This window comes from Cavia porcellus, unplaced genomic scaffold (genome assembly GCF_034190915.1).
Source record: "Cavia porcellus strain 051 isolate PalLab524CR breed Dunkin Hartley unplaced genomic scaffold, mCavPor4.1 scaffold_25, whole genome shotgun sequence".
Lineage (NCBI taxonomy): Eukaryota > Metazoa > Chordata > Mammalia > Rodentia > Caviidae > Cavia > Cavia porcellus.
The window spans coordinates 6,138,250-6,160,096 of record NW_026947508.1 but is presented as its reverse complement, the minus strand read 5'-3'; the positions used below and the strand labels follow the sequence as shown (position 1 = coordinate 6,160,096).

Genomic DNA, 21,847 nt, shown 5'->3' with positions numbered 1-21,847 from the left:
ATTTAACTATTAGTATTATGCATGTACTTATGCTCCAAACGTTCGAGGATGTATACTTTGAGATGCAAAATAAACCTTGACTTCATTTTAAATATTCGATTAAATAGGACTGGGATGTAGCTCACTAGCAGACCACATGCTTACCATGCACAGGGTCCCCTCACCACCAGAAGACAAGAACAAAAAAGCAAGCCACTCTTTGGCTGTATTCCGCAAGCTAAAGTAGGAGTTGACCTGTCATGCCCCGGGGCCGCACGTGATAGCTAGCAAACTAGAACTACATCTCCCGGCGTCCCTCTGTGTCTCGCGTGATTGGCTGCCAGTAGAACTACAACTCCCGGCAGGCCGCGAGATGGGCAGGAGTACGAAGAGCGCCCTGCCCCGCTCCCAGTACCTTCCCGGAGTTTCTCCAGTCCCACCTTGAAGAGGATGGAAGTGACCAGCGTCTCAAGTGCTGTGGAACCTGGCGAGATGCGGTCTCCAAAGGCTTGTCTATTGCGCCGCAACCACTCCCGCGAGCAGCACGGCGTGGCGGCCTCTTCCCTCGAAGAGCTGAGAAACAAGGGTTAGCACTGGCCCGGGCCGGGGCGGGGGTTGAGAGCCCGGTGGGTCGGATGTTCCAAGGCGGGACCAACGCGGGGTCGGGACGGAAACTTGGGGATTCCTGTAGCTCAGGAGGAGCCTTGGGACAGAATGGCCCATGTGCGTATAACGAGGAACAGATGCCAGGCGCTTTAGCTCTTCTCATGGCAGAGAATAACGTGCAAACGAAGTCCGATTGGATTTAGGTGACCTGCCTAAAGTAACTCAGATTTTGGTGACCAAGCCAAGAGCCGAGTCTAGGGTATTCCTGCCGCTCAGCTCACAAAGGTGGTGGTGGGGGCGGGCTTCCAGCCTCCGACTAGTACCCGCGCCATAGAGGAAGCTGCTGATGACCCTCAGGGTGGGGTCCGCAGGAGGACAAAGCTCAGAGCCCAGCCCCACCACACTGCGTACTGCCTGCCTTTGCCACTTCACCGTCTCTGAGCCTTCTCAACAGCAAAGTGGCTGTATCCAGCCCTGCTACGGAAGAGTGTTCAGTCTCTGAAATGAGGCAAGATAGTCAAACGATTTACAAACCTGTAGTGCCAAGTTATGTATCCCCAGAAGTTCTGCTTTGTGTGAACCAGCGCAAGGCACATCGTAGGTGTGTCAAGGTGACTTCGCCCCCGCTGTCTTACAGAAGACTGGGACCCAGGAATGCCAAAGTACTGTAGAATGCTTTGATGACATGGCTTTTGCCACATCGACGTTTACATATTTGTTCCTGACATGAGGTTACTTCAATTTTAGTGCTACTTTGTACATGGCTTGGATGTACTTGGCACATAGGCTTTTGTTCTCTGCAGCTGGACTTTAAGAGGCTCACTGATCTATTTTGGACGATAGCGTTGCCAGAAGATATTGTAGTCGCCTGACATTCTTCTAAAATCTAGTCTCGTTAGCATTTTAAGGTGTCTCCATCACTCTGCAAGATGATACAAACCCAACCTAGAGACAGCCCATTGCCAACTATAATAAAAATAAAAATCTACATACAAGTTTCTGCTTGTATTTCCTAGGGGCTGTGTAACTTAAGGGAAGATAACTGCAAAGAACAAAAACCATTTTCTTTCTTCCTTTGTTTTGACATTTGACACGGGAGAATTTTTTATTTTGCAGTGCTGGGTATGAAACCTGGGCACCTAAGAGCATTTTAGATGAATAAACAAATGACACTTTATCAAACCAAGTTCCAGTTGGTTATACATTTATGTAAAGGCTTGAATCTCTTCTATGTGGATGTAAACTAGCTGTAGGAAACATTTTCAGGAGCTAGACTGGGTTTAAATCCCAGCTGTGCCACTTATCTGTGATGTGTGGTCTTGGACAAATTACTTAACCTTTCTGAGCCTTGAATTTGTTGTCTGTAAAATGGGAATAAAAGCAGGACCTACTTCATATGATTAATGCTATATGTGAAAAGCACTTAAAATAGTACCAGATGCATAGGTTTACGTTAGAGCTTATAGTTACACTAGTATTGTGATTGTTACTATGTGCCAGAAATTCTGCTCAGGTCTAGGGCCTTGCATATCGAGAGCACTAGAAAAGGTATAATTTCCCGATGGATATCTATCAGTTGCCAAATATGTTCTTTTTCCCAGCCTGTGACATTCTGGCCATTGACAAGTCCCTGACACCAGTCACCCTGGTCTTGGCAGAGGATGGCACCATAGTGGATGATGATGATTACTTTCTGTGTCTCCCTTCCAATACCAAATTTGTGGCCTTGGCCAGTAATGAGAAGTGGACATACAGCAATTCAGGTAAGAAACTGGCTGCATATACAATATCCACCATGGTTAATTCTTACTGCACAGTAACTGATTGCTATTTGTCTGGTGCTTTAAGTATTTATTCAGTGTGTGTTTACCTGAAAACCTATCTGTCATACATGGTACTAAGTCCTGGGGATAAAGCTGAAAGAGACTTAAGTCTGACAGCAACTAAAATACACCATGACAGAGAGGTCAATGTGACCACCTAGAATCATTCAGGGTCTGAATGTGGCTTTGCCATTTTCTAACTAGCTAGTAAGTCAGGGCAAGTTGCATAAAGTTTCAGTTCCCTATTGTAACAGTTACAGTTCCTGTCTCCTAGGATCCCTGTGAGGATAACACAGCACATGTCAAACCAGAGCATCTCAACAGTATTATTGAGATTTTGGGCTAGAGAACTCTATGGCAGGAGAGGCTGCTTTGTGTGCAGAACAACATTTAGCAACATCCCTGGCCAGTTGGTTCCCACTAGATGCCGGTAGCAACCCCCGATCCAACTATGACAATCAAGAATGTCTCCAAACATTATCATATTTAGATTGTACCTGACGTGAGGGCTCAATAAATACTACCTTTTCACTATCTTGTCATCAATGGAAAAGAAGAAAGCCAGGTGTGGTGTGCACACCTGTAAGCCCAGCACTGGGGAGGCTGAGGCAGGAAGAGAAAGGATAAGGCTGGAGGATCTCTGTGAGTTCAAGACCAGTCTGGAGGACGTAGAGAGTTTAGGGTGATCCTGAACTACAAAGCAACACCCTGTCTCAAAAACAAAAATGAAGTGTTTTTAAAAAATCTGTGCGTTCCTAAATTGAGGAAGTCACCATTCAACAATGGCTGTATAAGCCACCTTTATATCTGGGCCCAAGGGATTATAAGTGATGGGTTGTTCCAGTTAAAAATGGGACCAGTCCCCCCACACAGAAGAAGTGCTGGTGAGAACAAATGTTTTCATGTCGTGAGTGTCTAGAGCACTCTGAACTCCGGGCAAGGTAAACACGCACGCCTTGTCGGGACACGGGGGGTATAGCGCTTGGAAAAGAAAGACAGGAGAGACACCTTTGCTGTCTGCACCGCGTTACACTGTACTGTACTGCACTGTACGCACAATCTTTATTTTAGGATTCATATATAGTAAACCCGATCAATTTACAGAGCCCAGATAATTAAGTAGTGAAAAGGCATTCTTTGTGGCAAGCTACAACGTGACAGACTACAATGTTTATTCTAAAACTATCTAAGTGAAGTAAATAATCACAACCAGTTCTCACAACTTCTCTAGCCCAGGAAGAAATTCATTAGCTCAAGAATGTTGTTAATTTGTCTGCTGTTAGTGTCACAAAGGGTGGCCAGCCACTTCCTCAAGACTTCTGCAAAACAAAGCCAGCTCACAGTATGGATTCTAGAGGGTGAGGGCTCACTGAGAACAGGCATTTTCGTTTTACCTCTTTCTCGCATACCAGGGCGGCTATTGTAAATTGCAGGTTAGAGGGGGTTGGGCCTACAAAGTGACACCTCATCTCTCACACTTCCTTCCTTTTTATTTTTTTAACAACAATTTCTATAAGATCAGGTTATTAATAGCATTTCGTCTTATGCAGTAAAAATACACAAGAACTATGGCAATGAGAACTATAATTAAACTAAGTCCCATGCCACTAAAAGTGTGGGTAATGCTCTGCCAGATTCCTTTGGAATCTAATCCTTTTAAAGATTGAGCAAGCAATTGTGCGAATTGTGCTAGAGATTTATCATCATTTTGCTTTGCAAAATCCTTGTCAATTTGATTATGTAAAGATTTTATTTTTTCCTGGGCAGAGGTGTTTTTATTTAAATATATTTTAATCATTTTTCATTTATGTTCTGTCTGATTATAAGGTCGTTGGGTTATATAGAAAGTAGTTGAATTCCAATCACATTTTAAAAACACTTGATGCTGAAGAGCCAATATTTTTTTACCCATCCATTTAACTGTTTGTTTAAGGAGGTCTATTTGTTGTTGTAGTCTGGCGTTTATCTGCCACTGAGTTAACCAAAGTTTATGAGAATTCTCATGCCATAATTTGACAACATGTTTTTCTTGCAAAGAGGTTTGTAAAGCTACTCCTGAGACTGCTGCTAGAGAGGCTACAGTTATCAGACTTAACAGTATAGCAACCACTATTTTAATAAATCTTTTTGTACGTTTTAACAGATGTTTAAAAAATTTAGTAGTAACAGAAATTACCGGGTCTTGAGACCAAGGTCGAGTTAAATTTACAGGCAACCAAATATGAGTTTTTTGTTGTAACAGCATAACTGTATAAGGCTTAGTGAAATTTAGTGTGTTATTTAAGCATGTAAACAATTGACAATTTAAACAAGTACAAGAAAAATGTGTAAAATTAAAAGTTCCCACTAAAAAGACATAAGGCAGAGGTGCACAAACAGTAATATTATACATTTTAAACCTAGTAAAATTATAAGTAGTAGATACAGATCGACTAGTCCCTGAATATGAAACATTGTACAAGGTTACAGGTTGTATAGCGGCTGGGATCTTCCAAATATGATTTTGAAGGTGATGAGGGTATTTTTTGGCTGCAACAGCAGGGTTAGCGATTCCACCATCTCCCCACCACAAGAGAGCCGTCTTTTGTTGAAATATAGGAGCTCCGTCAGTTATTTTCTTTGGATCTGGAAGACTATACACAACAGAGAGATTACATCTTGTCTCATTCCATTTAGCACATCCATTAACGAATTTTCCAAATGGTCCCCAAATAATATACCCATCAATATTTTTAGCAAATTTTCCCATACATAGTTGCCAAATTATGGGATTATAAGAAATATTTTTATAAGTAAATTCAGGGCATACAGGAAATGTATTTGTATCAGGTGCTGTTAAATTTCTCCAGGTAACATTAAAGGTTTGAGCAGCCAAGGCTTGAAGCCTTGTCCTTTTGTTGCCTGCTTTTATTCCATGTTGAATCCAATACTGCCATCCCAGAGGGATGCAAGGCGGTTCCCCAATGCAAATAGGCCTTTGATTACCATAATAAGTAAAATTGAATAGTGTCCCATCATCTTGATTGTGGGGGGTTAAATCAGCCCACGGTGCTGACAAAATTTCTCTAGGTGTGGTATAAAGTAAAATATCACTAGTTCCCCATTTTACAGGTTCTAATAAAGGGGGGTTTGGAATATATGCCCAGTACGAATGCGGAGGTACCTCAGTCCCCGATGCAACGGTGAGCAAGGCACATAAAGCTAAAAACAAGTTTTCAGGGTTTAAAGGCTTTCCTGCTTGAAGGACAAGCCGTTGCCCTTCTATGGTCAATTTCTTTAATTGTCCCCATGTAGGGAGGGGATTTAAATTTGGTCGCTGTGAGCGGCGGGATTTTCTTAGCTGTAATCTGGCCATGGCTGCGATAGGAACAAACTCAGCATCCTCAGCTTCTAGCTGGTTTTGCGCTCGCTTCTGAAGGCACGGTTCCGGTTCCTTGGGGAGTTGTCTCCGGGGCTGGTGAACAGGATCTGGAGACGCGGGTCCTGATCCATCGTCTAGGGACCCACTGTTGAATTCCATTTTCTGTGGAGATATAACCAAAACCTTTCCCCCTATAGAGCAATGTGCCCCTCTCCCATTCAGCCTCTGGAGCTGTTTTAGTCCAAATAGGTTCATTAATCACAAAAGGCTGTTGTTGCTGTTCAAAATGTTTTTCAGCTCTTGTTAATATTTCACCTTGTGGTAAATTGAGAAAATTTAAAATAAACAATGCTTGATGCAGTAATGTTTTTGGACTGTTTTGCAATTTAAACAGTATTGGTATCTGAATATCCTCCTGACTCCTCCTTTTTAATTTTTTAATTTGCAATTTAAGAGTGCCATGTGCTCTTTTAACAATAGCTTGACCCTGGGGGTTATATTTAATCTCTGTAATATGAATAATATTATGGAGATCACAAAATTGTTTAAATGTTCTGCTAGTATAAGCAGGTCCATTATCTGTTTTGATTTTAGAAGGAATTTCCATAACTGTAAAAGTCTCCAATAAATGTATAATAACATTTTTAGTGGATTCTCCCTGTTGAGCAGTAGCCCATAGAAATGAAGAATAGGTATCAATAACTACATGTACATAAGAAAGCCGACCAAAAGAAGGTACATGTGTAATATCTATTTGCCATAATTTATTAGGTTGAGTTCCTCGAGGGTTGACACCTGCGGGAATAATTTTTAAATGTAATGGTCTATAAATAGGGCAGGCTTTTACAATTTGTTTAGCTTTTGTAAAAGGTATCTTATATTTAAGATGCAAATGTCCTGCATTTGCATGATTAAATTGATGTTCTTTAACGGGTGTGGTGAACATAACTAAGGAATCCACTGCATTGTTACCTGATACTAATGGTCCGGGTAACTGAGAATGAGAACGTAAATGAGTAATAAAATAAGAATGATTTCTTTTTTGAACATGTATTTGTAAATTTTGAAATAAAGACAATAAAGCAGGCTTATTAGAATATAACACAGCTGAATAGATATTTGTCACTACTCCAACAGAATAGGCCGAATCGGCTATAATATTAATAGGTTGGTTATGAAAATCTAAAAACACTTGTAATATAGCAAAAAGTTTATTTTGTTGTACAGAGTTAAAATTTGTCTGACGTACCCAGTAAGATTTTTGAGTCCAATATGTAGCTTTATTTTTAGATCCATCTGTAAATATAGTCAAAGCTTGTGGAATTGGCTGTACAGCTAATAAGGTATTAACCACAAATTGTTGACGTCTAAAAAAATCCCATAATTTACTTTTAGGAAAATGATATGAAAAAGTTCTCATGAAATCTGCTAAAGCAATTTGTAAGGTTTCAGTAATTGACAACAAATATTTTCATTGTTTTTTAGTTAAAGGGATAACTATATTGTTTATATCTTCTCTTATCAAAGTTATAGAACGAGCTCTATCATTTATAATTAAAGCTGCAACCATGTCAATATAAGGCATAACATTTTTAGATTGTTTAGTTTTAGTGAATACCCATTTTACTGGCATAGCATTTTGACCTAAAACTGCAGAGGGATATTGAAAAGTATTAATAATATATAAAGTTAGAGGCAATTTAGGATCAATCCTAATTAAAAATGTATCCTTAATTTGTTGTTCTACAAACTGTAATTCTTGCTCGGCTTTTGTTGTTAAAGAACGAGGGCTGGATGGATCTGAAGAGCCCTGTAGAGTAGCAAACAAATGCTGTAATGCATGGGTAGGAATACCTAGTGTGGGACGAAGCCAATTAATATCCCCTAATAATTTTTGAAAATCATTTAAAGTGGATAACTTATCTCTCCTAATAGACATTTTTTGTGGAATCACCTTTTGTCTAGTAAGAATATATCCCAAATAATGACTAACTTTTTTTTTTTGAATTTTATCCTGTGCTATTACAAGTCTAAACGGAGAAAAATATTGAGGTAAAGTTTTTAAAATATCTTCTAAAACATTTCTATCACTATATCAGAATTTTTGTCTTGCCTTTTTTGCACAACCTTTTATAAACCACATGTGCCACTGTAAATATTTTGGCTCCTTTAAAAGAATTTTGGCCAAGGCTTTCCAATCATAAGGAGCAAGATTACCATAGTGATCTGCTACCGATGTTATTAATTCTCTAGTGTAATGAGCCTGAGGGCCATAAAGGGTTACAGCCTTTTTTAATTTTGCTAAATCATCTATATTAAATGCTTCCCATCTAGGGGGAACTGCCTCTCCGTCTATTGGCTGAGGCCTGATTACAGGGAAAGCAAAGGCAGGCTTTTTCTCATCAGAATCCCCTAATTTTGGTAGATCAGCCAAAGCTAGCTTGGCTTTACTCCAATTAGGGTTAGATGGAGGAGGTGCAGAGGGAACTACAGGCGGGTTCTGCTTAACGGAGAGTTGTTTTACCTCTTGTGTTAAATGCTGTATAGCCTGTAAAATTGGGCGATTGTCATAATTTGATATTGCTGCGGCAGCTAAAGCTGAGTCGGCTGTAGCGGATTTTACTTTTGGTTTGGACGCCTTTTTACTACTTAAAGCGATAGCGTCATTTTGAACTACATTCTGCTCCTCCTCTGTGAGGGGCAATTCCTGAATAACTGGCTTAATTTCTAGTTGAAGATTTTCTACAATATGTTTATCTTTCATAGCTTTTAATAAAGAGTACACAACCGACCAAATAGCCCAAAAACGTAAAGGAATCTTTTCCTCCTGTTGTATAGCCCTTTTTATACTAACCCTTGCCTTCCTCCATACTTCTACATCCAAAGTTCCTTCATCTGGAAACCAAGGATTATATTCTTTAATTGTATCAATACACATATCTAAGTCAGCTGACCTGAGCGATATGCCATATATAGATAATAAATGTTTAAGAATTTTTAAGAAAGGAGAAGAAGCAGATTGTCCCATTTCCCCGTAATAAAATTATACTTACCTTCCTAAGCGACCTTTGGAGTCCCTGTTCGGGCGCCACTTGTCGTGAGTGTCTAGAGCACTCTGAACTCCGGGCAAGGTAAACACGCACGCCTTGTCGGGACACGGGGGGTATAGCGCTTGGAAAAGAAAGACAGGAGAGACACCTTTGCTGTCTGCACCGCGTTACACTGCACTGTACTGCACTGTACGCACAATCTTTATTTTAGGATTCATATATAGTAAACCCGATCAATTTACAGAGCCCAGATAATTAAGTAGTGAAAAGGCATTCTTTGTGGCAAGCTACAACGTGACAGACTACAATGTTTATTCTAAAACTATCTAAGTAAAGTAAATAATCACAACCAGTTCTCACAACTTCTCTAGCCCAGAAAAAAATTCATTAGCTCAAAAATGTTGTTAATTTGTCTGCTGTTAGTGTCACAAAGGGTGGCCAGCCACTTCCTCAAGACTTCTACAAAACAAAGCCAGCTCACAGTATAGATTCTAGAGGGTGAGGGCTCACTAAAAACAGACATTTTCGTTTTACCTCTTTCTCGCATACCAGGGCGGCTATTATAAATTGCAGGTTAGAGGGGGTTGGGCCTACAAAGTGACACCTCATCTCTCACATTTTCATATACAAAAACAGAACACAGGGCTGGGGATTTAGCTCGGCGGCATAAGCGCCTGCCTTGCAAATGCATGGTTGAGTTCAATCCCGGTATCAAAAAAAATAAAACCAGAACATATGCTAGGCGCAGTGATACATGCCTATAACCTCAGTACTTGGGAGGCTGATGCAAGAGAGGCACCATGAGTTCAAGGCAGCCTGAACTGCATAGCGCTGCCTCAGAAAACCACACACACAAAAAAAACTAACCAGAAGGGAGGCCTGGTAGGATCCAGGGTCTGTCCATGACTATATAGTGGGGTTAAGTGGCTTCTCTTCATAGGAGAACACTAATAAATTGAAAATGGAAGCACAGAGACTATTACCATCCCAGGTGGGGTCTGGCTTTCCTGTGACTCCTTGAGACTCCTTCCCTCCCCATTGGAATCATCCTGAAGGGGGTCGGAAGGACGCAGGCATCCTGGGGAGGAGGTGAAGCCGGCCTGGGAGTCTCTGAGCCTGACATTTTCTCCCGTGTATCAGATGGAGGCACAGCTTGGATTTCCCAGGAGTCCTTTGAAGTAGATGAAACAGACAGCGGGGCCGAGGTGAAGTGGAAGAATGTGGCCAGGCAGCTGAGAGGAGATCTGTCCAGCATCATCCTGCTGTCAGAGGAGGACCTCCAGGTAAGCCCCCACACACAGCCCCAGCGCTTGCTCAGCTTCCAAGAACTCCATCGTTTCGGTTTGCTGTTGCAGCAGTGAGGATTGAACCCAAGCCGAGGCACTGAGTGTGTCCCCAGTGAGACAGGTGCTAAGGTGCCCAAACCTACCATCTTCTTATCTCAGCCTCTGTAATGCTGGAGGGTTATAAATGTGCTTGCTGCTTCCCTTTCCTAAGCCCTAATCTGCCACCACCAAGCCGCCCCCACCCCCTGCATGGCTGGGTATCAAACCAGGGCCTGTACGTGCCAGACAAATACTCAGCCCTCAGCAATTCTTTTGTGTTTGTTTGTTTTGGAGATGATACTGGGGATTGAATCCAGAGCCTTGCCACTGAGCTGTTTCTAGCCCCTCTTTTATTTATTTATTTTTTTTTTTTAATTTTTTTTTTGTACCAGAGATTGAACTCACAACCTTGCACTTGCCAGGCAGGTGCTTATGCCACTGAGCTAAATCCCCAGCCCCTATTTTTTTTTTTAATTTTATATTGAGACTATCTTGCTAAGTCACTGATTTGCCCCGGCTAGGCTCAAACTTCAGCCTCCCAGGATGCTGGGATTATAGGCCTGCAGCATCAGACCCACCTTCCATTTTTAAATAATTCTTATATTACAATTAAGTCTTCATTTCATGGTGCTTTTCCAGCCCTCACTATGCATCAGAATTGTCTGTGGGTTTTTTTTTTAAATACCCATGTCCAGACCCCAGGAAGCTCCTGGGAATGGCCGGGGTGGGGGGGGGGGTGCAGTATGTTGCTAGCATTTATAGATTTGGAGTGACTGGTTCAAATCCCAGCTCTGTCATTGTGACTTTGAGGTGGTATCTTAGCTTCTCTGCTTACATTTATTTCCTCTCCAGGAAAACTGGGATAACAATGTTGTTTTCATTCAGAAGGTGTTGACTGGCCCCCTGCCTGTGCCTAGCATAGCTCTGGGCCCTGGGCCCTGAGAGTGAACAAGCCAGGCACAGTTCACTCTCCACACAGCGTTCCGATGAAGGGAGGCAGACAGCAGGAAAGACATAGGGACTTGGGCACATGCCTGTCTCCCCGGCACACGCGAGGCTGAGGCAGGAGGATCGCTGCAGGCCAGCCTGAACTCTTATGCAAGACCCTGCCTGAATAAGTAATATGAATATTTTCACATGGTTCATAATCCAAGAGGTACAAGAAAACACACAGAAGCCACACGGCAAAAACAAACGCCAGTGACTACAGACAATGACCAGGTAAAAAAGACGTGGTAAATTGGTACTCTTCAGTGTCCTTCAGCTGTACAAAAGAGTGCACTGTTGACACACTAACACACATTACAGCGCTGTGAGCCTGGACAACACTGAAGGAAGCCAGAAAGAAAGGCCACATGTAATCTCTAATTGCACCAATGGCCAGCACATCCAGACTCACACAGAGAAAAATAAAAGCCAGGTGCCATGGCACACAACTCTAATCCCAGCTGGGTGGGGGGGTCGAGGCAGGAGAATTGCAAGTTCAAGGCCAGCCCGGGTAGCTTAGCAAAAACCTTTATAAAAATAAAAATAGGGGCTGGGGATTTAGCTCAGCGGCATAAGCGCCTGCCTTGCAAGCACGTGGTCGTGAATTTGATCCCTGGTAGTGATAATAAATAAATAAAAATATAAAGAGCTGGAGGGGCTGCGGGTGCAGCTCAGTGCTGGCGCACTTGCCTAGTGCGTTCGAGGGCCTGGATTCAGTTCCCAGTAGGCGGAGGGCGAGAACACATAAATGACGGTGTGGGCTTGGGGCACGGAGAAGCAGGGGAAACTGCTGATGGGTTCCTTCAGGGTCGCTCTGCAGTGTTCTTTTGTTTTGTGTTGGGCTAGTGATTGCACTCGGGCCCCCCACATGCTCACATGTGCTCTAATACTTGGGCTGCACCCCGCTACTCATAAGAGCAGTTTCGAGGATGATCATCAGCTCTGTGACTACACAAAGCCCGTTGGCTTGTATACGAAACCCACTGAAGGGTTCGAAAAGAAAACAAAGTCCTGGACAGACGTTACAGTAAAGCCACTGAACAGAAAGGACACAGGAAAGATGGAGCCCTGCCCCAGGGTACAGGTTTCCCTCCTTGGAGACAGCTGACACAGCCGATGGGTCAGGGCCTTGAGCTGGGCATGGGTTTCTGGGGGGTTTGGGGGGGGGGGTTGGTACTGGGAATCAAACTCAGGACCTCATGCTTGCCAGGCTGCCGCTGCACCACTGAGCTATGTCCCAGCCCCTTGGAGACGTTTTCCAGACAGACAAATTTGCATGGGTCTTGTCCTCACCATTGTGTTGTTGTGGTTGAGACAGGGTCACACTATGTCATGCAGGCTGGCCTTGAACTTGTTTGTCTGGCCCGAGCTGGCCTCAATTCAAAGCGATCCTCTTGCTTCAGCCTCTGAGTGCTAGGATTACGGCATAAGCCACTCCACCCGGCTGTCCTCCCCCAGTTTATAGGAAAAGAGCCTGCCTGCCCTGTTTTTAAATGAATACCTGGAAGACTTCCCAGGTCAGTGTGGACAAAAACCCTCATTCCTTTTCCCAGGGTAAGGTACTACATTTCCTGAATGCACTGTTCTGTATTTACCAAGCACCCTTGCATGCCAGGGGTGCAGGTTCTCGTCCCCCCAAGACAGGCAGTGCTACTAAAGCTCATCCCAAGGGCCTCCCTCGGGCACAAAGGCCTTGCAGGGACAGCAGCATGGAATACGAGTGGTTTGCCATAGCTTGGGTCCTGATGTGGGAGCTCCAGGGGAAAGGACAAGACCAGACCCCAAAGAGAGCTGGGGCTGTTCACCCACAGATGAAGGAAAGCAGGCCGGGAAGGGAGGCGCGCAAGCTCACCTGCACAGGCTGGGGGATTAGAACAGGAAGACTGACCCTCTCATTTCATTTTCCTCACCTAGGGGATGGTGATTTAGCTCAGCGGCATAAGCACCTGCCTTGCAAGCAGGTGGTCATGAGTTCGATCCCCGGTACCGATAAAAAAGGAAAAAGACAAAAAAAAAAAAAATCTTGATCATTTTCCTCACCTGTGAAATGGGGCCATAGCGGGACCTTCCTCATGAAATCTGTGCCTCTTAAGCTTTGTTCCTTGTGAATATACTAATTTTAATTCAAAAATTGATGTAACATAAAATTAAAAAATAAAGTTTTCTCCTAGAGAGGCCATTCCTAATCTAGTACTCAAAAAATGCAAGTTCTTGCCAAGCACCACAGTGTAAGCCTGTAGTTACTCAGGAGGCTGAGACAGGAGGCTTGCCAAGTTCCAGCCCAACCTGGGCAATTTAGCAACATAGTAAGACCCTGTCTGAAAACAAAAAATTGTCAAAAAGCTGAGGATGTGTGACTGGGGATTTAGCTCAGCGGCATAAGCGCCTGCCTTGCAGGCAGGCAGTTGTGAGTTCGATCCCTGGTACCGATGGAAAAAAAAAAAAAAAAAAGCTGTTGATGTAAGCCAGGCGTGGTGACGCACTCCTATAATGCCAGCACTCAGGAGGATCGTTCGAGACCAGCCTGGGCTACAAAGTGAGCACGTGGCCAGCCTGAACTGCATTACAAGGCCCTGCCTTAAAAAAACAAGACAAAAAAAAAAGCTGGGAATTTAGCTAAAAATGAAAGCCTCAGGTCAAATCCACAGCACCACTAAATAAATAAGCAGCTATCGGGCTTTGGGTTTGTTCCCAGTGAGGCACCAAGGAGTCACTTTTCCTGTTTCCCATTTCCCTGCTTCCACACCAGAACACTGTTGAAAAGTCGCCTGCCTCTCTCAGGTGTCGCTGGGGAGAGCGGCAGTGTGGTGGCCGTGGCGGGGCGTGCACGGGTCGTGCACAGGTCCTCAGCACTGGGCGGGCTGTGTGCTTCAGGTGCTCATCGATGTGCCCTGTCCGGACCTGGCTCGGGAGCTGAGCCAGAGCTGTGCCGCCGTCCAGGGGCTGCAGAACACGCTGCAGCGGGTGCTCGACCAGCGAGAGGAGGCCCGGCAGTCCAGGCAGCTCCTGGAGCTCTACCTCCGGGCGCTGGACAAGGAGGGTGGCGTCCTGCCAAGGCAGGAAGGTAGGCTGCCCTGAGGTGGGGGATCCTGGGTGCCTTTCTCTCCCGCTCAACACTGGCTCTGCCTGCTAGACCTGGTGGTTACAGGACTCGCTGACCTGTCTCTCACATCTGCTCTGCAGAGTCCAAAGCCGCCTTCGGGGAAGAGGTAGATGCAGTGGACGTGGGCATCAGCAGAGAGCGCGCCTCCAAGGTCACACTCACAGGCCAGACCCTGTCCACGCTACAGGAGAAGCCCGCTCCCGAGCTGAGCTTGTGCAGTCGGGATTTGGAGGTGGGCGAGGACGAGGGACACTGAGTGCGAGTGACTTTGGGGAGATGTAAAGGGGGACCATGCCATGCAGAGGCACGGATAGGATTTCTTTTCACCGCTGCAGAGCCAGACTGTCCCAAAGCAGCCGTAAAGACCTCACCCATTGTAAACCAGAGGGACTTTCAAGGCAGACGGGCGCACTGCCAGATCACTGCTGTCGCCTGGTCCGAGGTGGTCACGGCAGGGAGGAAGAGCCGGGCTCAAGTGTCCTCAAGGTTTCTCAGTTGTCAGGAGTCAAAGAAGATCCCTTGGCAGTGGGGACTGGCACGCTTGTCCTCCCAGGGCAGGCCCACGGGGAGTTCCGGGCCCGCCTCAGCTGCATCGGGAGTCCCTGTGTGGAAAACCAAAAGCTGCACAGCCGACCCTGCAGCCTGTAGAGCAGCACAGGAAAAGGCGATTTGAGGGCGAAGGCCAGGCCACCGGAAGGGTGACAGAGGGCGCCGATGAGGGTGGGTGCCGCTCCTGTCATTGTCCCCATCCCCGACACCTCCCTGTGGGATTCCTCCGAGAAAGGAAATGGGGTCGGCTGGAGCTTGGCTACCCTTCCTGTGGGTGAATGGTTAAGGAAAGCACTTAACATGCCTGGGGAGGAAGCCGGGTGAGTCGGAGCAGAGGCCGCGTAAGCGCCTGTCCCTGGTCTCCCCTCGGAGAAGCCGAGGCGCAGGCGAGGTGGGCGGAAGCAGCGCTTCTCAGTGGCTCTTGTTCTTGCTGCAGTTGGTCACCAAGGAGGACCCCCAGGCACTGGCCGCTGCTTTGAACTGGGACAGCAAGAAGGCAGAAGCGGCCCAGCAGGCCTGCGCCCAGGAGCTGGCCCGGCGCCTGCAGCAGACCCAGAGCCTGTGTTCGCTCAGGACTCTGTCAGCCAGGAAGAGCTCCCTGCCTGGAGACTCACAGGCCACCAAGCGGGCCAGGCAGGACCTCACCTAGCTGCGCCGGCAGACACAGGGAGCCCGGACCGCCGTGTCTGCAGCCAGGGAGCACCCTCGGCCCAGTTGACTCCTCCCTGCGGCCTGCCCCGCCCCTGCCTCCAGCCTGTCCCTCTGCGTCAGCTGGAAGCCCGGCTTAGCCCGTTCAGAACTCTGCACATGCCCGTTCTCCTGGGTTTTGTTTTGAGATGTTCAGTGTGTAGTTCAGGCTGACCTTGAACTCACGGGTGATCCTTCTGCCTCAGCCTCCAGAGTGCCGGGCTTACAGGCGTGTCCCACCATACCCCACTTCAGCTGCCTGTTTTGAATGACATAAGTGCACCAATGCTGTGCTGTTCTTACGTTCTCTGTTTAAAAGAGAGAACCAGGCATGGTGCCCATGCCTGTAATCCCAGCGCTCTAAAGGCTGAGGCAGGAAGACGGCAAGCCCAGCTTGGGCAATATAGCAAGAGTCTCAAAATTTTAAATACACACACACAGACTGGGGATGTAGCTCAGTGCAAAGGCCGTGTGTAAAGTCCACAGTAATGGCACAGACTTAGCATTCTTGAGGCCCTGGGGCTACCCACCCCCCGAAAAAAAAAAAAGTAAATACTCTACATGAAAGTACTGGTTAAGGGCAAGGAAAAGAAATTGCTATATTTGGAATATTCACACCCTTGTTCCACACGCAGGACTGTAGAATTTGAGACCCAAATGGTATAATGAAGGTGACTAATGGAGGCCGGGCGTGGTGGCACAGGTCTGTCAGCCCAGCATCAGGAGGCTGAGGCAGGAGGATCACTGAGTTCGAGCCAGCCTGGGCTGCACAGTGAGCTCAAGGCCAGCGTGGGCTGCACCGCAGACCCTGTCTCAGACAGCAGGAGAAGGTGGCTAATGGACTGCTGATGCTAGCTGCAGACGTGGGCCTCAGGTTAATGAGTATTTTTGTTTGCCCTGAGGCACATACTAAGTTTGCAGACCACAGGGACTTACGGAGTCTAAGTCACCATTTCTAACACCCCGCTCAGTGTTGGGAAATTCTACATTAGCACTGCGAAACTTGGTTTTCTCATATGTTTTTTGTCAGCGGGGGTGTCAGAGTCGTTCCAGTGATTTCTGGGTGAAGAGCTGTGAGTCTCGCTGGGGGGCGCAGTGCGGAGAACTCGGGTTTGTGCATCTCCCGTTCCTACGCAGACCTGCTTTGCAGCCTTCATGACCTGCCTCGCACTGTCCTCGCAGGAAAAGCTTGACTTACCTGACTTGTTTTGTGTGTCTTTAGAGCACAGTAGAATGCAGTACAGATCCGTCGACCAGTTCTGTGCATCTCAGTTTTTTGAGACGGTCTCACCGCGCAGTTCAGCCTGCCGTTGATTCCACGCAGTCCTCCTGCCTCAGCCTCCTGGAGCTGGGATTATAGGAATGCACCACACACAGCGGCTCACTCTTGCTTTTGCTGAGGACAAAACCCTGACCCCACACATGCTAAGCAGTGCTTTACCACCGAGCAGCACCCTAACCGCGCACTGGGCAGTTCTTAAACCAAGAAATGTAACAGTCTTGGGGAACAAGGTAGGGTGCAGAAGACAAGCAGAACCACAGAATTGTTTCCCAGGTTGGGGAGACAGCTCCGGCACAGCGCCTGCCTGGCGAGTGACGCTCCTGAGTTCTGCTGGGCACCCTTTTCCCTCACACCGCCGGGTCTCGTGGGCGCCTGCACTCGGCTTCGGCAGCTCCTTGGGTAAAGCCTCCCTCCGCTGTTGGCCTTAAATAAAAACCAGCGCTTGTGCTGGACACACTTCAGAAGAGGGGAAGGGCGGGTCACGTGCAGGAAAGTGGCATTGCCCGTGCCCGGATGCTCTGAAGCCCTTGGATGCTGCAGGAACAGCAGGTGACCTGGAACCTGACAGATGCTGGAAGGGCGTGTTGGTAACGGATTTCCCACCACAGTGAGGTTCTGCACAACAAAGCATGTCTACCCTCGAGTCACAGGGGAGCCTAGGAGCCTAAAAGTAAAAGCTGGGCGTGGAGGCACACCTCTAAATGCAGCACTCGGGAGGCTGAGGCAGGAGGATCACCACGAATCAAGGTCAGTTTGGTCTACAAAGTGAACTACCGTGAGACTCTATCTCAAAAAGTAAACATGGGGATGGGAGTTTAGCTCAGCAGCACAAGCGCCTGCCTGGCAAGTGCAGGGCCCTGAGTTCAATCTCCAGTACCCAAAAATTTAAAAAAAAAATAAAAGTAACAACAAAAACCTGAAGAAAAAGTCCTTTGTGTTTTTGTATAAAGCAGGATTAGGCTCCAGGCTAAGGTAATTTGAACAGGTCTACATCTGTGTGAAAGCCCAACAGGGCCACCAGAAGCCACAGGCCTGTGTTTCATGCCTGTAGCTGCTCAGGAGGCTGAGGCAGGAAGATGATAAGCCCAGAAAGCAAAGCCCCCGAGGTCTTTTCTAGAAGTTTATAACCTGCCTTGTGCCAGTCTGCACCACACTAGAGCCTCAGAACATACTCTAGCTGGGCTCATCTCGCCTCTGCCCATAGCAAACAGGATCCGTGAGGTCCTGTGACGTCTTCATGTCACAGAGGCTACACAGTGAGACCTTGTTCCAAAAACAAAACGGGATCCTGAGTTCATAGTCAGCCTGGGCTGCGGAGGGGGATCCTCTCGGGAAGGAAGGAAGGAGGGAGGGCTGGAGGTGTAGCTCAGTGGTAGGGCGCTTACACTGCACCCAGAGGTCCTGCGTTCATATCCCGGCACTGTAAGGGTTTTTTTTTGTTTTGTTTTTTTTTTTTTTTTTTTTTGGTCTTTTTCATTTGTATCGGTACCGGGGAATGAACTCACGGCCGCCTGCTTGCAAGGCAGGTACTTATGCCGCTGAGCTAAATCCCCAGCCCTGGCACTGTAAGTTTTAAAAAGTGCCCCATACAGAGAGGAATCACTTTCCTTCCTTGCCGGAGCAAGGGAGCGGGTCAGTGAGCCCATGGGCCACAGGGCAGATGCAGAAGACCAAGTGGACAGCTGTCCTTGAGTGCAGGACTGCTCCCGCAACATCAGCGAAACCAGGCCTGTCCACACAGGTGTGTACAGAGCTGGCCGTGTTGTCCCCTTCTCCATTTAGCTGGCGCTAAGCAATGTAAATACGGCCAGCCGAGGTATGATATGTGGTCTTTAAGGCCAGCCGACAATTTCCTGCTTCCTCCCATCGCGTCCCCTGTAAAATGGTGGAAGGCAGCAGGATGGCAGAGCTGACAGCTCCAGGACTGTCAGCTGGGTACCAGCCTCAAAGTAAGAGGCTAGAGTCCCCAGGTACGAAAGTGTACATCCCAGAAACTGAAGCAACAGCCTCCTGAATTCACTCACACGCTGTCCCCGTCGAGTTAAGCAGACTGTCCTTCTGCACGACTTTCTCCCTCACACTGCAGAGGTGCCTGCTCTGCCCCGCTAGGTCAGCTCACCTTGCTCACGTGATTCCCGCCATCCTCACTGTCACTCGTTGGAGCCCTTGGAGCTGAGTACACGTGCAGGGCTGTGGCGTGACCTGGGCACGACTGAACTGAGAACGAGGGACACCTCAGGGGGCAAGACAGGCCACAGCTGAGGCCACCTGGAGACGTTCTGGATAGTTTTCCTTACTTAGCATCATCTGTTGCTCTGAGGGGTCCCTGAGCCCCTCCCGAGGTCCCGCTCAGGTCTCCGCCATTGTCCACTCAGCTCCTGGCTTGTTCTGGGTAAATACAGGCCGCCCAGCGTCAGTCAGCTGGCGGCTGGCAGAGTTCCGGGCTCTGCCGAGGACTTCACTCCTCCTGCAGCCCTGAAGACCCTGCCATGGGTCTCATCCTTTGAGCCTTCGCCGTGCACCTGTCTGGGAGATTGGGGGTCTAGGCACAGACCCCAACAACTCATCCTTGGACCACCCCCTTCTTCTCGAGACAGTAAATTCTTGGAGACCTTGGATCAAGGCCCTTGTCCATGTAGCCTCCCTTGGACTTAGGACCCCGTGGCTGCCCATAACTTTGAATATGTCTCGGTGTCTGTACTCACTGTGGGTTGCACTGGAGCGGTAGATGGGGATTAACTCTGTGGAATTCCAGTAACATTTCAGTGGGATTATAAATTAACTTTCCAGATTGTGAGGCAGGCCAGAAAAGGGATTACAATATTTGGGTTACAAAGTACAGTATTTGGATTACAGTAGGCAAAGACGTTGGTCAGCACACTCCAGCCCTGGGAGCGATGGGCCCTGTCTCCAGGTCACCCGACACACTGCCTGCCGGCCTTCTAGGATGACCGTGGCAGGCCACAGTGTACCCTCAAGCCCTGGCCGGCCTGATGTGCGGACAGCGTGGGTTATGACTGGCATTTTAGTTTGCTTACGACCTGAGCGCTGGCTGCTTATGTTCCAGGTGGTCTTAGAGTCCTGGGAGGAGCAGGACAGCACCCTTTCCTGTGTGGGGTTCATGGAGAAACCCCGGGCCAGGGTCTCTCCGAGGACACTGAGATGCGCTGCGTGCAGGAGAGCCGGACAGCATGAGTTACAGCCAGCCCGGGAGCCATCAAGTCCAGGGGTCCACTGTGTGTCTAAAAATAGCCAGAGCCATCGAGCAGGGCCTGACGTCATCCCGATCCAGGCAGGAGAACAGTATCGGAGAGCAGCTGGGACTAATGGACCCCCCATTAGCCGCGCTCCCCTGTCAGCGAGCCAGCTGTCGGGCCCCATTAGGCCCTGGGCTTGACAGGCGCTGTGCTAATTACCACTTAGCGGCCCTCCATTCCTGGGTGAAGCAGGAGGAGAACGCTAATGGAGTTTTCATTTTCCACAGAGGAAGGAATAAAGTAATACTGAATATGCTTTTCTGCTTTTCATTTTGTCTTTTTGAGGCAGAGTCTCACGATTAAGTTCAGATTGGCCCTGAGCTCACTTTGTAGCCCAGGCTGGCCTCTAACTCACAGCAACCTTCCTGCCTCAGCCTCCTGATGGCTGGGATTACAAATTTATGCAACCAGGCCCAGATTTTTTTTTTTTTTTTTGATAGGGTCTTGCCCAGGCAAACCACCTGCCTCAGCAGCCACAGTGCTGGGGTGACAGGCCTGTGCACCATGCCCAGCTCTGTGATTGCCTGTATTACCTGGATGAGGAGTAGGTTGTTCAGCTGGCTTTTGTCTCTTCCTTTCTAGGCAAAGTCAAGCTAAAAAAACACTTTGAATATTTAGATCCTTTTTCTTTTCTTTTTTTGGATCCTTTTTCTTTTTGGATTTGTTAAAAATGGAATCCCTGGGGCTGGGGATTTAGCTCAGCGGCATAAGCGCCTGCCTTGCAAGCAGGCAGTCGTGAGTTCGATCCCTGGTACCGATAAAAACGAAAAAGACCAAAAAAAAAAAAAAAAAAAAAAAAAATGGAATCCCTGGTTGGGAGTGGTGCATGTCTATAATCCCACCACTCCGGAGGCTGAGGCAGAAGCATCACCACAAATTGGAGGCCAGCCTGACCTGCACAGTCAGTTCAAGTCCAGCCTAACTAAAACAAACAAACCAAAATTATCTTCCTGGAACAAAGGTAGTTTGCACTTGATGGATTCCTGATGGTATCATGGGTAGAGCCTCCTTGTCCCCAGGTACCATTTATTTAAAACCTAAAACCTTGCAGGACTATGAATGGAGAACCCCAAAACAAGCCAAGCATGGTGGCTCACGCCTGTAATCCCAACTCTCGGGAGGCTGAGGCAAGAGGATCATTGCAAATTGAGGACCAGCTTGGGCTACAAAGTGAGCTCAAGGCCAGTCTGAACTCCATAGTGAGACCCTGTCTCAAAAAGAACAAAAACAAAAACAAACCCACAAGCTTTTCTTCTATACACAAAAAATTGTTCTTGGGGGCTGGGGATTTAGCTCAGCGGCATAAGCACCTGCATTGCAAGCAAGCAGTTGTGAGTTCGATCCCCGGTACCAATAAAAAAATTTTTTTTAAAAATTGTCCTTTCTGGGGGCTGGGGATTTAGCTCAGCGGCATAAGTACCTGCCTTGTAAGCAGGCGGTCATGAGTTCGATCCCTGGTACTGATAAAAAGGAAAAAGACAAAAAAAAAAAAAAAAATTGTCCTTTCTGTTTTTTTGAGGCATGGTCTTGCTATGTAGTTCAGGCTGGCCTCAAACTCTGGCAGTCCTCCTGCCTCAGCATCCCAAGTGCTGGGATTAAAGCTAGATGGAAAAATCTTAAAAAGACAGGATGCTGGAGATGGGCTGGCCTTTCAAGAGGGAGCATTACAGCGTGACCCAGTTAGAGCTCCCTGAGGCTGCTGTGTGAGAAATGTGGATGGTATTAGCCGCCTCCATCGCAGGAGACATCTAGCTGGTAATTAGGGATATGAGCCCAGCTCTGCACAAATGGAATGGAAAAGTCAGCAGTCACACTCAGAGTCTCCACCCCTGGTTAAT

At 47.2% G+C, this 21,847-nt stretch overlaps 1 protein-coding gene across 3 annotated transcripts; it reads left to right on the top strand.

The window, feature by feature from the left end:
- Positions 1–328: 328 nt before the first annotated feature.
- On the top strand, positions 329–20,265 carry Dffa (DNA fragmentation factor subunit alpha). 3 transcript variants are annotated; one of them, XM_063235503.1, is made up of 6 exons: positions 329–565; positions 2,187–2,348; positions 9,960–10,102; positions 14,006–14,195; positions 14,315–14,466; positions 19,820–20,265. In XM_063235503.1, the coding sequence occupies exons 1-6, from the start codon at positions 430–432 to the stop codon at positions 20,147–20,149; spliced, it is 1,113 nt and encodes a 370-aa protein (XP_063091573.1). In that variant the 5' UTR covers positions 329–429; the 3' UTR covers positions 20,150–20,265. The 3 variants fall into 3 exon arrangements, 2 of the variants coding, with proteins under 2 accessions (XP_063091573.1, XP_003471485.2); XR_010042923.1 differs by lacking the exon at positions 19,820–20,265 and adding an exon at positions 15,220–15,400 and having other exon boundaries at positions 333–565; positions 14,315–14,954; XM_003471437.5 differs by lacking the exon at positions 19,820–20,265 and adding an exon at positions 15,220–17,679 and having other exon boundaries at positions 333–565.
- Positions 20,266–21,847: the final 1,582 nt, after the last annotated feature.